The 13,909-nt window shown below is 39.4% G+C and overlaps 1 protein-coding gene across 1 annotated transcript in view; it reads left to right on the plus strand.

The window, feature by feature from the left end:
- The window catches only part of KIAA0586 (KIAA0586 ortholog), a 61,993-nt gene extending 49,847 nt beyond the window's left edge, over positions 1-12,146 (plus strand). Inside the window, exons 31-32 of the mRNA XM_088539259.1 lie at positions 7,577-7,642; positions 11,822-12,146. Of these exons, the coding sequence (XP_088395385.1) occupies positions 7,577-7,642; positions 11,822-11,967 (212 nt within the window). The 3' untranslated portion in view covers positions 11,968-12,146. The remainder of the gene's footprint in view (positions 1-7,576; positions 7,643-11,821) is intronic.
- The last annotated feature ends 1,763 nt before the right edge of the window (positions 12,147-13,909 follow it).

Genomic DNA, 13,909 nt, shown 5'->3' on the forward strand with positions numbered 1-13,909 from the left:
CAAACTCCTCTTCCCTACAATGTGACAACCTGCTGCTTCTTTGGAGGATTTCAGAATTTGGCTCTGCTTTTGGAAATGAGCCTCGATTCTGCTGATGAGATGTTTCAGCTCTGGCAGGTTGCACTGTACAACCACCACCTTAGCATTTTGTGTCTGTGGCACAAAACAACTTATGGCAAAACAAAAAACTTTGGGCAGGAAACTGAAGCAAAACCTTAGTTTTCTACCTACAGTGTTTGGTGGTTTTTTTGAATGCACCCAACCCAGCTCTCAATGCACTTCAACTCAGCTCTTTTGCAAGTCTGCTTGCTTATGCCTGCACCACATAGATCCAAGTGATGTTTTTAGGGTGAGTTTACATCATGCAACACAATCCATGACTGGATGATCACGCAGCCTCTGGAAGCGGGGAAGCCCAGGGAACAGGCTGTGTCGGCCTGAGGCTGATGCCAGGACCAAAACGCTTCCAGGATGTCGGCACGACGCGGCCCTTGCAGACACGCTGGTCTGAGCATCCCAAGTCCTTCAGCCTGTGCTGTCTGTGCAGTCCTGAGGATCGCTGCAGGGCAGCGCTCACCAGGCCGAATGTTTCGAAGTGCATGCGAGGCAAATTCAGATGTTTCTAGTCTGAGAGTGAAATTGCAGAAGGCCCTTAGAGGTCTGACTTATTGTGCAATCTCTGTAAGTAATTTGTAATCAAAATACCTTTGCACATGTCACTTTTATATTTCCTGTAATAAAACAGCAAGAGCAATTAAGATTTTGGACCATAATCTGCTGCAAGCATGCTTCTAAAATGAATGTTTGGGGGATTTTTTGAGTTATGGCAGAAATAGCCAACTCTTGATTGTTCTTCCCAAACAGTTTGATAATAGCTGTTTTAATAGAATTTTTGCTGTAGCCCAGCAAACAAGACTATATACATAATAAATCTGAAGTTTGCTTCCAAAACAGTAAAACAAAAACAAAACAACTCTAAAATAAAAAAACTAAAACTGTTCTCTGCGCAGAACTGGAAGGCATTTGCAATCCAGTAACACAGCATGTGACCTACTTGGTTTTATTCATTTTAAATATTGCATATTAAATAAGCATATTGCCATACTCATGCAAATGTTTCAGGGTTAGTGTTTTCAACAACACACCGTGTGCCCTATGTGTGTAATGTTGGTCTGACACAGTTCAGAAAGTTGTCTGTTGTCTTGGCGTTCTTCAGGAAACATTAGATTAATGCACCCCCTCCTTTGATATGTAATTTTTTTTTTTCACGTTTAAGTAGGTGTGTGAAGGCCGGTGTTACATAAATGAATTATACGGAAGACTTTGGAGGAAGAGGGGGCTTGTAAACGAGACTGAAATTAATGAATCTAAGAATTAGAAATCAAAACTTTATGTTTAGTCTGAGGAGCAACAATTCCTTAAACCATAACCACATGGCTGTTTCTTGTTTGCATCAACTCCGCTTGACTGTTATTGTCTTCTGTTAATTCTCTGGGGCAGTGGCCTGACTTTGGTGAATGAGCCAATTGTTTTCCTTTGTGTTGCCCATCAAGTAAGTCCCCATCTGGTTTGTATCAGACTGTTTTCACAGCCAACAACTGCTGCCTTTTCTATATCCTGACACTTAAGGGCCCCATGCTATCAAAGCATTGCTGTGATAGCCTGTCTGGCTGGGCCCATACAGCTGTGCCTTGCAGCTTGAAGCTATTACCCGAGTAATGGTAACTTAGAACTTGAACTGGCTCTTATTCCCACTGGTGTCGTGTGTACAGTGAACAGAATACATTTTTTGTTGAACTCTGTGTTCAGCAGAAAAAGAAATCTTTAAAGCTCTTGTTTTAGTTTATATGATTGGTTAGTTTTATTTTCCAGCCGCTTCCTGTATCTAGAGGCAGTTACGTGTTCCTCTAACTCATTAGTGAGTACAAAACAAGGGCCAGGTAGTCAAGGCGCTGTTGTTATTGCTAACTTTCCGTTCACTTGCTATGGTACATTAAAGCCCAATAAGGGAAAATTAAACAAGCAAATGATTCTTAATGAGGGCTTTTCTTATCAGATTTAGAATATGCTTTCAGCTTCCAGGAAACTTTACTGTTCCCTGGAAGTAAAGGTAGCTATGGCTACTACTTTGGCTACTACTGTACCTTGCTCAAAACAGCAACCTAAAAATACAAAGCAATGAACAGCGAGTTTGCATTAATCTGTGTATTTTTCTCCTAATGAAGCAGCGAAGGATTGGATAGTTCACTCTGTCCAGGTTACAGAAAGACTATACTGCAGTTTGGACAGTAAAACTGTATTGCTGTTTGCATTGCAGAAGCACTGAGAGGCACCAGGCGTGATCCAGGCCGGTTTCTGCTGGGCTTTCTCTGTTGTGGGAGACGATCCCGATCCAAGGGATGTTGCCACGTGCACATTCTGTCTCTTACAGATTAACCAACCCCGCCGACAACACTGCATCAAGTAACAGTGATGTTCAAATGTTTTCTTGCCTAAAGAAAGATAAGCTTTAAGTGCTTCTTCCCTTCTGATCTTGTGGAGGTCTTGGAGCCATATACCACACAGTGACAGAAACATGATATGGACAAGCGTATTCCCAAATTTGTATCCATGTGTTGAATTCTAAATGAATTATGGAATGACTTTTCATGTGTAGGGTGTGTGTGTGTGTGTGTGTGTGTATGCCATGCATGAGAGGCAGAGAGAGTGAAAGAAAATAATGGATAATGCATTTAAAATTTCTGCTGTTTTTTTGACTCTGTAGGAACTGCAAAAAAGAATTCATTTATCCAATACGTACCGTGATATCCCAAATGTGAAAGTGTGTGTGTGTATGTGTGTGCATGTATGTAACGTGAACGAATTTGCTTCAGGTAAAGTACTGGTGAGTCATTAAATCCCATGAGACACTTTAAAACTTGATTATTCCTCATTGAGATTACTTAGTGAGTCTGTTCAATATTAGGATTGCATAGACACACCTTACAGCAAGTTAACAAATTTAGACTTTAATACTCACCTGCTTTCTCAAGAAGCCTCCATATTTAGCTTGCATTTGCTCTAGGCCACTCAGTGTCCAGTGCTAGTGATTTTCCTGGGCTGATTTCATGGGATGGCCTTTCCTTAAGCCCTGAACAACACCCCAAATTCAGAGGCCGAGTGTGTGCTCAGGAGCACAGGTTGCATTCAGCAGCTCTTGCATTGCTGACAGTATTTGCAGGTTTTACTGTAGCTGTTTAGGAGCCATTGATAAGCAGAGGGACCTTTAGGAGTCACAGCAGTGCTTAGTGGAGACTTGTGGTGTTTTTCCTGCTCGTTACAGCAGCCGGTAGAGCCAGAGGTGAGTGTCACATTAAAATAAGTAACAATGTCCACACGAGATAATTGAGAAGGTGATGTCGTGTGCACTTGGTAGCATAGGTGTAGAGTAAGAGCAGAGTAAGAGCAGAATCTTTAAGCAAGAGCTGTTTCTGCAGCTCATGAATTGTAATGAGTAGAGCTATTTGAGTTTTTACTGTTAAATTCACCTGAGTATTACAAAAGAATTTCTTTCTGTTTTTTTCTCATAGGAAAGAACAATATTCTTGTCTTTTTGAAGGAGGAATGCTTACTCCCTTGTTGCACGAAGTTTAAATGTTTTAGGTTTGAACAAACTTTAAAATAGCACAGCAGAAAACACAGAGTTGCTATTAACCCTTCTAAGCCTGTGGTTGCAGCCATCAAACTGTGGAGACAGCCTTACTTGTCACCACACAGGCTACACTGGGCACCCTTTCCAAGCGAGGGCTTAGGGGGCCTTTGCCAGATGAGGATCTGAATATCTGCAGATCAGCTGTCTCCCCCAGATCTGCCTGTAAAGACATTTTGTGTAAAGACGTTTTTAAAATGGATGCTTGCTTATGTATATTAACTCCTATGATATTCCTTCTAGGCTCCCTAAGGACATTATTTGCCTGCTCACATTTCCTAGAATTGCTTTTTCGCAATATACATTTTCTTCAAATTTGACTGATACGTATGAATAGTAAGGCCTTTAGTGGTGATCATCTGCTGTTTTACAAAGGACTTGACAAGCTTGTTAAAAGAGACTTATTTTCAAGTGCTAGAAACTTATGTAGAAATGTCCCAGTGTTTATTAGAGAGCATCACTGAAAAATGTCAACTGGTTTTGTTCAGTTTGGGTTTGTTTTCCTGGGGAAAACATTCATACTACTCCTTTTAAAAAGTATAATTAAAATTTGCATAATCGTACTAAAAGTACAGGTATTTTAACATGATGGATTTTTGTAATGCTAATACAGTAATAGGCATCTTGGCAAATTGTTTCCATGTGGGGGAATCCCATGAGCTTGGAAGAATTAAGTAAAAACCTTCACAACAAATACATAAAATTTTGTGAATAATTATTCAGAAGAGAAATTTTAGCCTTTTTGTTTGTGGTCATGTGGAAGAACAGCTGTTAATTGATTCACTTTGAATTCGGAGAATATCTTTCATAATTTTTTATTATAGGAATACATTCAGTAATGTCATTGTGTGTGAACAGTGACTTGGCGAAAGTTTTCCCTTTTCCTCCTGTTGTCCATCCCAAAGTCTTTGCCTGGAGCAGGACTGCTGTAACAGCTGGAGCCCAGGAAATCTCTTGGGTGTTTGAGATATAGCTGTGTCATGGTCTTCCATCAGCCTTTTAAGGGATATTAAGTAGCTTATAATTTCTTATGCTGATTCTTTGAATATTGTCCTCTTGCACCCCCAACAGAATGTATTTTTTAATAGTAATGCAGCTGGGGAATCAGTGGAACCAGATTGCACATGATGGTTAGTGAGCAGGTACGGTGCAAACTTCACTACAGGTGTCTGATGAGTAGAGATGGTCATTGTAAAAATTATATTGTCATTATAAAACTGCATAATAGCCATCATGTTGTTGGTAATTCCACTGCATAGGCCAGATAGATAGATTTGAGCGGAAATTGTGAGGCAGGAAAGGGCGCTAGATCAATCCACTGCATTTCCTGGCCACTATAGCATGTAAAACAATACAATTTACTTGGGGAATTCGCTCACTTGCACCCATCTTCATTTTAAGTGTGAATTGGTAAGACCTTCACTTTCAAACCTATAGTAAACCTAATTTATTGTGAAATGTTATTTAATTTAACCTTAATTACTTGTGGAAATTACTTGTGTTTGATTAAAATGAAAACATGACGTGATTCTTAAGAATTAAAAAGATGCTTTGATTTGCACTTGCTGCTTGTAGGATATGCATGCTGTAATGCCTAGCCCTGTGGTATGATGTAGTAAACTGGAGATTTTATTACTGCAGTTATTGTGTAAAAATGCAAGGTGTCAGCGGAGCCAGTCCTGCTGCTGGGGTTGTGGTGAATGATTCTGCATCATTTAATTATACCAGAACTGAATGTGAATTCCTGCTAGTGTCCATTTTCTTTTTGGGTTTCATTATTTTCCTTCGGATGCTCACATTAAAATGTTCTTTGGATCCCCAAACATGAAGGTGTGATTAACAAAGTTGAATAACATCTCTCTATCTCTATATTTTTTAATGCAGTCATACTTTAAAATGGCCTTGCTACCCAATTGCCTGTTAGATTTTGCAGGAACTGAGAATCGGTGTGTAGGAGGTATTTATTTTTACTGAATAAATAGGGAGAAATTAAATATTAAATACACAATGAAATGCGCAGCTTCCTAATTATCACCTGTCAAATTTTCATGATTCCACCAACTGTTTACCTAGGCTCTCCTGTGCATTTAGAGACGGTTGCCAGCTAGTTACTCCCTCGTCCACCCATACCTCCCTCCACAATTGCACATTTTCCTGGCATTTTTCAGCGATTTTGGGCCCGACTCCTCTGTTTTGCTCATTGACTTCCTTTAACTTCAAGTAAAACCTGCTCTTTCAGGGCTTCTTGCAGACCTCTCCTCTAATTTCTGTCAGGGAAAATGGTTGCAATCAAGCAACAAGCAAATCCACTTTGGAAAATCCCAGGCTTCTGCAAGGAATATTCAAAGGGACTTCTGCTATGTCTTATTCATAATTATTGCAGTTCTTTGGAAAGATGATTGCACTTCTTTTGGAAGAGATTTTCTGGGAAACAGCAGGATGAAGTGTGGCCAGGAAATTGAACTGTTTGGCAAAGAGAAGGTCTGCAGAGCCAGATACGCCAGGTCTAAAGGGGCAGAGGAGATTTTAGTCACTGAAAGGAAATATTTATTTAGTAAACTCTGAAATCTCGTTCCTGGATGTTTTTGGAGCCGCTTTCTGTTTGCCCTTCCCTACTGGTCTCTTAAAACTGCATTAGGATTTTGAAAAATCTGGGTCTGCTTTGTTTTATGTATTCCTAGCATTTGTTCTGTTTAGTGTTGCTATTGGTGGGAATATAATGTGTTTTGGAAAACCACCGAACCTTGAACTCGGACTCGAGAGGAGGAAAAGTCATTCTCAAGTGTCCTGCTTTGAAAAATCTGTTAGCTGCTTAGCCTGTCCCCCACACTCCCTCACTGACGAGGGATCGGAATTTATTTTCTTTTTAAAAATATTTACAGCTAAGATATGCACTGGGCTTTACCCAAACCACCGGAAGGAAGCTGTGAGGGGCTGCGTGTTTCTTTTCTGTGTGTTTGTGTGGGAAGCTCCCATAAGTAGGTTGTGCCACGCGAAAAGCCTAGGTGGAAACCTTAATTAAGCTCGTGCTACAGAGCTTTCTGTCCCTTTGGTGGCTATGGCGGGTTTATGAGTTGGCTGGAGCTTTTGAGAATGGAATTGTTTTTTCAGCTCGAGCAGCAGGCTCATGCTTTTAGATCCAGGCGCTTCTGGCTCAAATCCTGCAGCTATCAGTCCATTTTTACAAAACTACTGATGTGTTTTAATTGAAAATCCATCCGTTTCATGTAATTCAGCCCTAGAAATGTGGATTCGGTTGGGCTTTGCTGTTGTCACGAAGTCATGGGCAGGTCTGGTTTTGGATTTTGAGGCTAGAACTGTGTGTCCTTGCAGAGCACCTTGTTCTCTTGTGCTTTATGTGTCTGTCCTGGTGGAAGCCAGAGGTCAGTGCTGGAGCTGGGGCCTAGCACTAACCAATGCCCTTACACAGTGAGAAAGGGAGAGTAAATTTGCCCAAATGATGGGCTTATTAGAGAAATTTCATTTCTGAGAATGGTGTATTCTTTACCGTCCTGAGACCAGGCCAGCTCCATTCCTTACCAAGTTTCAACCGTGTAGGCCACTAAACTGCAGGAGCATTTAGTTATGCAGACAGTGCACAGGCTCCGTAGCCAGACATGAATTTGAACTGGAAACATTGTTTCTTATAATTAGTAACATGACTGATTTGCAGTGTATTTTCTCTTTTTAGTTTAGCCTTTGGAGTTGCTTACATCAAAATACGGCTGTTTCTTATCAACGTATGCTAGCCCAGAGAGTCTGGAGTAGTTTTGATTTGTAGGAAAATGCTGCTGCTGCTTGTGTTTTTCTGCTTGATGATTTGTCTGTGTAACAAGACATTAAACCTTCTTTTTTTAAAAACTTTTTTATTTTTTTCATGCCATACAGATATCCGTGGAGACACAGATCAGCCGCATGTTGGCACGAATATGCATCTCACATCTCCCCTTACAGGTAAGGGTAACAGATAGAGTGTTCCTGTTGGTTGTGCTTTGGTCACTTGTGGGCTCATAGGTGTTCTTCTACCTACAGCCATCGTTGCAGGAAGTTCTGCAACTCTCCCTGCTAAAGGTCCTTGTTATATCTCAGATATACAACTTGTATTTTTTTTTAATGCAAGAAAAGGCAAAATGGGAGAATGACAGACAAAAGAAAAAAAACTGAAGGCACTGTCTTCAAAGGTTTATACAATGCTGAGTTATAGATCAGGTGCTGTGCTATCCCCAGTGCTCTGAGCACTTGAGATAGTGGCATCTGGGGCAAGTTATTTGTTGGGACAGGACAGCATGTGAAACTTTGAAGTTAGTAATAAGCAAAATGAAGCAGCTGGAATCTGGCAGAGGAAGAAACAAGCCAAGCATGTCCACCCTTGCTGTTGAGGGAATAAGAGTATTGTATTAAAGGTTTTTTTTTTTTTTTTTTTTTTTTTTTTTTACAGATGCTTGGAAGCTTATTCATACTCTAGAAGTTAGCTGCTTTATCTTTTACATTAGATTATGAGAGAGGAGAGGGAGGGTTGCTAGGGGTGATGGTTGTTTTTAAATTTTAGGAAGTAATCCATTGGTAATTATAGTAATTATGGTGCTTTTATACTGAAACAATAACCTGGGCCATGATCCTGCAAACCTCTCCCTATTTATTGAGGCACATATGTCTTCAGAGATAGCTCATTTCACCAACAAGGTTATGGTTCTGGTTTATCTCCTGATAGATTAAAAATAGAGGTTTTACTTAATGTACAAACACTGGCTTAAAGAAGTTAAAGCACATGTTTTCTATTTGGCTTAAAAATCAGACTTGTTTAGTCTTTTTATTTTGCCAAATAGAACAAAAATAAAAAAGAAAGGTTTAGACATTTTTCTTTGTTCTTATTGTTGCCATATGGTATTAGTAACCAAACCTCCCTTCAGTGTGTTTAATTCCTTTTCCATTTGGCACACATTTGCAATACACTTGTATATAACATACTCTCTGTGTGACGGTACCTCTCGGAGAAAAACTCTTTTCACAGGTCACCGGATGGTTGACACACCATTAATTTTTATGTTGCTATTAAACAAAGATCTGGAAATTTAGTACTGTACATGAATTTGTTATAGATTGCCAAGCACAGGAAAAATTCCTAATCTGAAATCTGACCTTTTCCATCAGCAGGTCGCCAAGATGTTTTCAGTCATTGTTGAGTTTCTACCAGTCAAGGACCCTTATGCACTTATTAAGGGTGTCAGTTTTCACAGTTTATATGAACGTATTCTATTAGAGGGTGACTATGAATTTGGAGAAATGGAGGTCGGCTGAGGTCGCAAGTTGCATTTATTGGATTTTAACAAGGAGAAATTTTATAAATACAGCTAAGTAGATGATGGCAAAATTGTTCTGAGTACTTCCAGAACTTCTAAAGAAGGGGGAAAAAAAAAGCTGAGAAGACTACCCATCTCCCTGCTCAGCTCTGCTTTATGGAATGAGGGAATTTTCTACTTTGTTTTGGTTATAAGCATCATTGAGTATTTGCAGCTGAGAAGTTTAATCTTTAAGGGGAAAATCACTTGGTGTTGGAAGTAAAATGGAATATCAAATTTGTAAAGGAGGAGCTGGGCAAGGACTATACAAACACTGTTAGGATGAACAGCCAGAGTCAGATACAAACATCAGTAAATACAAAAAATATGCATGCTTTATAGCATATATGTGAGCATGAGTACAAGCATCTCAACCTATGTGCTTGTGTTTGTGCATGTATTCCCATAGGCATCTCTGGATGTATAGATGAATATGTCTTAAAATGTATGCCCTGTATACCTGCCAAGGATTAGATTAAGCAAGAGGTGATAATGGTAGGGCAGATGTGAGAGTAACTTAATAGCTGCATCTTTGGGCCTGGGTAGAGTTCCAGGACTAGGAACCTCCTGTCCTGGAAACTTGCAGTCATGAAGCAAAATCTCCTGTGGAGCTGAAATAGGATATCCATAAATTTTTACAGTTAAAATGCTGAAAATCTAGGTTTTATGTTTTCTTTGTGCTTCTAACAAAGTTGAAGACTTCAGACTCCATTTTAAGTGTCTACGCTGGATACTTTTTAAGTTGATTTTTAAGGGTAATTGGATAATCCATTGCCAGGTAACTTTTCTATAGAGCAGGTAGATGGAATTATTCTGTTGATTTCTTTCTGCTTTTCGCATTTTATGTCCAACAGACAATTGAACTGTAGCTTGTCTGTGAAATTAATATTAGAGTAAGTGTTAGGAGGAATGTAGACTGGTATGCTATGGTCTTTCAGCACCCCGCATTCAAATACTTGGGAAGTTAGTAGAGACCTTTGGGATCAGGAAACATTCCTTTTTTTTTTTTTTTTCCTTTTCTTTTTTTAAACCTGAAAACAGCTGTTGAAACAATGACATCATGGAGTGTGGCAGGACTGTGGAAATTATTAACAAAGTAAAGCTTCGATAGCATCAAGCTACATATAGTGCCAATGAGTATGCAATGGTTTGCTTTGGTGTCAAGGGTGATTTACAGAGTTTCCTTGGGCATTACATGTTCATATCTTCACTGTGTGTCAGCTTCACTTCCAACCAAATAAATGTATATGTTATTCTTCTGTTCCCATTCTGAGTAACCTATTTTAATCCTGCAGACGTGGTTACAGACTAAGTTTATGGGAGCACTTCTGGAAAAACAAAACGCACATGTTGTTTGCACATCTTTGGGATGTTACCATAAATGTGCTTTTGAATAATGTTCAGAAGATGCAGAATTTCTCGTGTGTGCTGATGGTGCGTGAGATTTGCCAACGCAAACTTGGGCAGCTGTGCGTGGTGGAGGGGCTTTGGTGGGGAGTGGAGAAGGCTGTACAAATAGTGAGGAGAGGCCAGTGAAACTGTAGCCCTCGAATCCTGCAAAACGTGTGTGTTGATTCCCTGGGGACACAAAAATTGTCCCTGTGCTCTTCCTATTTCTACAGAGCTCTGCCTTCCCGAGACGCGAGAGGCTTAGCTGGCACAAGTTGCTCCGTGTACTGGATTTACTGTCTTTGGCCTCATTTATTTTTGACTTCCCAGGCAGTTGGCAGCTGTCTTCGCATGACAAACACTGTATGAAATTTTATATTAGCAGATGTCTTTTTGTTGTTTTAATTAGTCACTTGAAGTGTGCTTTGCTACAAGTCAGATGAAAGCGGGTTACTACTATGGTGACATAGTAGATAATTAACCGGGGTAAAAGAAAACCTACTCTTTTTTTTCCATTGAGAAACTAGGATTTTAATTACCAAGGCAGCTGGGCTCTGCGTAGACTTGTCCCCAGGAGAGTCCCCACAGCCCTTCAGAAGGCTGAGATGGCAAGAATGGAGAACGTCGAGGTGCCACCTCGGGCTTGGTGGAAGATGAATGTGGTTTGTAAGGTTCTGCAAGCTGCATCTCCTGTGGGGAGCCTTGATGCATTTTCTCTGGTGTTTGTTGCAGAATGGAAGAAGGGAGATGAACTACAAGAATTAGCAACACCCTGTCACTTCTCAGGGAAGCAAGATGGAAAAACAGCCCTATAATAGGAAAGAGCTAAAGCAACTTCTGCCTTGGGTTTTGGGCAGCTGGATCACTGATAGGGTGCATTTCTCTGCAACACATATAGCCAATAGCTTCAATTGCATTGATTTGGTTTTTTATAATTGTATGTAGATACATGTGGTACAGGAACTTTAATGTTTGCCAAGGATTTTAGTGGAAAAAGACATGCACATTTGGATGGAATTTAGAAATACTGTTAGTGTCTGCAATATCTCGTTTCTTTTCCATGGAAAACATCCGTACGTGTTTGAAGCAATTTTATGCTTATTAGAGATGATAAATATATATGTGCATGTGTATGTGCACGTGTGGTGTGTTTGCATGTAAATGGTTATGTTATATATTCTCAGATATTTGTCCCTTTCTTGTCTGATAAAGAGGACTGTGGAGGATAAAAGAGCAGCCTCCGAGCTGTGCCTCTAAGATATTGCCACATGCTGATTTTGGACAGCAAGGGCGTCCGTGACTTTATGTTTCCAGAAAGTGGCACAGTGTGAAGATGAATCACATAAGGTTAAATGATGTAAGTAGTGGACTGCAAATAATGTGTTTTATTCTGTTTTTATTTTAGGAAGGGATGATGTCCTGCATTTAAATTCACCTCTTTCTGCAGCAAAGGTGTCAGTGAAGCTGCCTGCCATGAATATGGATAACCAGACTAGAAGCATCAGCAGTATACACGGGGATTCAGATTCTTCAGGGGCAGATACATTTTAAAGCTTATGGCTTCATATGATAGTTGCTGTCTGAAGATTTTATCACTAGTATATTTTGTATGCTTAGTATGATAGTCTGGGTGTTTCATGAAAATATCCATCTTTTCATACTGCTTATTTTCTCCTTTTTTTTTTCAAATAACTTTGATATAATTATGATTGTAAATTTAGGCAATTATTCTATTTGTGAATATATAAAATATTTTTAAATAAATAAAATACACCATCAGAATTATTGCAAACTTAAGTCAATAAAGGTGAAGTCTATTTATTGTATGTACAAATTAATATGGAAGTGACCTCTTAAAATGCATGGTAAAATTTTCCTCCCTGTTGGAGAAAAAAAAATTGGCTCAGCATAGTGTCAATACTGTCAAAATGGAGAACCAAAAAGAAAATATATTTGAAACCAGGATTTGCAAGAAAATTGTTCTTTTAAAATACTTTCAGAGCTTGTTCATCTTTAGAAGACTGCTAGCACAATAGGACAGTAGTTCAAAATTGTATGTAGAAAAGACCATCAGGGTTTGTATTGTTGTAAGACACATTTGTTTTTGTAATGATTACAAGAATTTGTCAGCGTTTTGATGTTTGTTTCCCTAAAGATGTTTCCCATCTTGAAACATGTCTCAGTGAGAGGTTGTAGGCATAAAGTTATTTGCTTGCATTTGCTTTATGTAAATCCCTCCTTCTCATGAGAAGGATTTAACTGCTGCAGTCTCAGCCCTCAGAAGCACAGAAATACCATGGTAATAATGGTAATAATTTAGCATCAAGAGTGTCCAAACACACCGTTACTGCTCTCCAAAGAACTGCTTAGTTCTTTCATTGCTTGAATCAGGTTGATGTGGTCTTTTCAAGAAGGGCAAACTCAACTTTTGCTCTGTTCCTCATCCAGTCCAACTTCTCATGGGATATCTCTGGAAAATCCGAGACCGTGTGGCACTTTCAAAGACAGATAGCTCAAAGTCATCTCTCAAAAGCTAAGAAAAATATAGTCCTTTTTGCTTGACTTCTACTTTGTTGTCATGAAACTGTTTGCCACAGCTTCACTGTGTCACCTAATGAGAGGCACTTTGTTGTTTCAGATACTCCTAACTGTGAACCGTTTCCATTACTCTTATTTTATGGAGCCTGCGCTGATTTCATTACTCCTTAATAGAGAAAGATTAGAAACTCCCCTGGCTTTTATTTTGGTCTCATTGACTACAAGGTTCAGATGATTTGTCTGCAGAATCTACAAGGATAAATGGAACAAGAGAGAGCTTGAACTATTCAAGGTCAGTAATATCCACAGAATTCAATTTTATAAACAGTCTCTTTAGCACATTATAGAGTTGTATTCTTGTCTGTTCTGGCAGACATGTAGAAAGTAGATTAGTGTGTGTGTAGGGGGATAAAAATGTGACAGGCTTCATGTAGAGCACAACATCACTTAAGGTGCAGATGAGGCAGCATTAATGAGAGTTGGTTTTGAACATACAATTTTATGAACAATTTCTCTAGTTTAAAGCTATAGATGTTCTCTGCTGCTGGTGGCTTGTCACCATCTATCTGCTTGGTTGTGCTGATGCAGCTCTCTGTGGAATGGTACTGTAAATCAAGTTATTGACATGGTTAATGGTTTAAAAAATAGCAACCTTTTTCTGGTCAAATGGAGATATCTGGGTTTTTTTTTTTTTTTAACCTGCATCAGTTTGCTACATCATAGCATTAAAGAGATGCACTGGAACAACTGACAGGAGAATGAAATGCAGTTGGGAGAACAAGACCTTCTTAAACTAGCTGTGCTGCAAGAGGAAACCTTCCCGAAACTAAGTTCTGAGGGCTTTGTGAATCTGCTAGTTTTTTTGTGGTGCTAATCTATAATTTAGGTCCTCTTTGTTGCAGTGCAAATAGCAAATGAGCTGTGCTGCTCTTGTGCCCAGAGCTGTAGGCCCAGA

The sequence above is a fragment of the Tinamus guttatus genome, unplaced genomic scaffold (genome assembly GCF_059628265.1).
Source record: "Tinamus guttatus ecotype Peru unplaced genomic scaffold, ASM5962826v1 Tinamus_guttatus_pri_ptg000048l, whole genome shotgun sequence".
Taxonomy (NCBI): Eukaryota; Metazoa; Chordata; class Aves; order Tinamiformes; family Tinamidae; genus Tinamus; species Tinamus guttatus.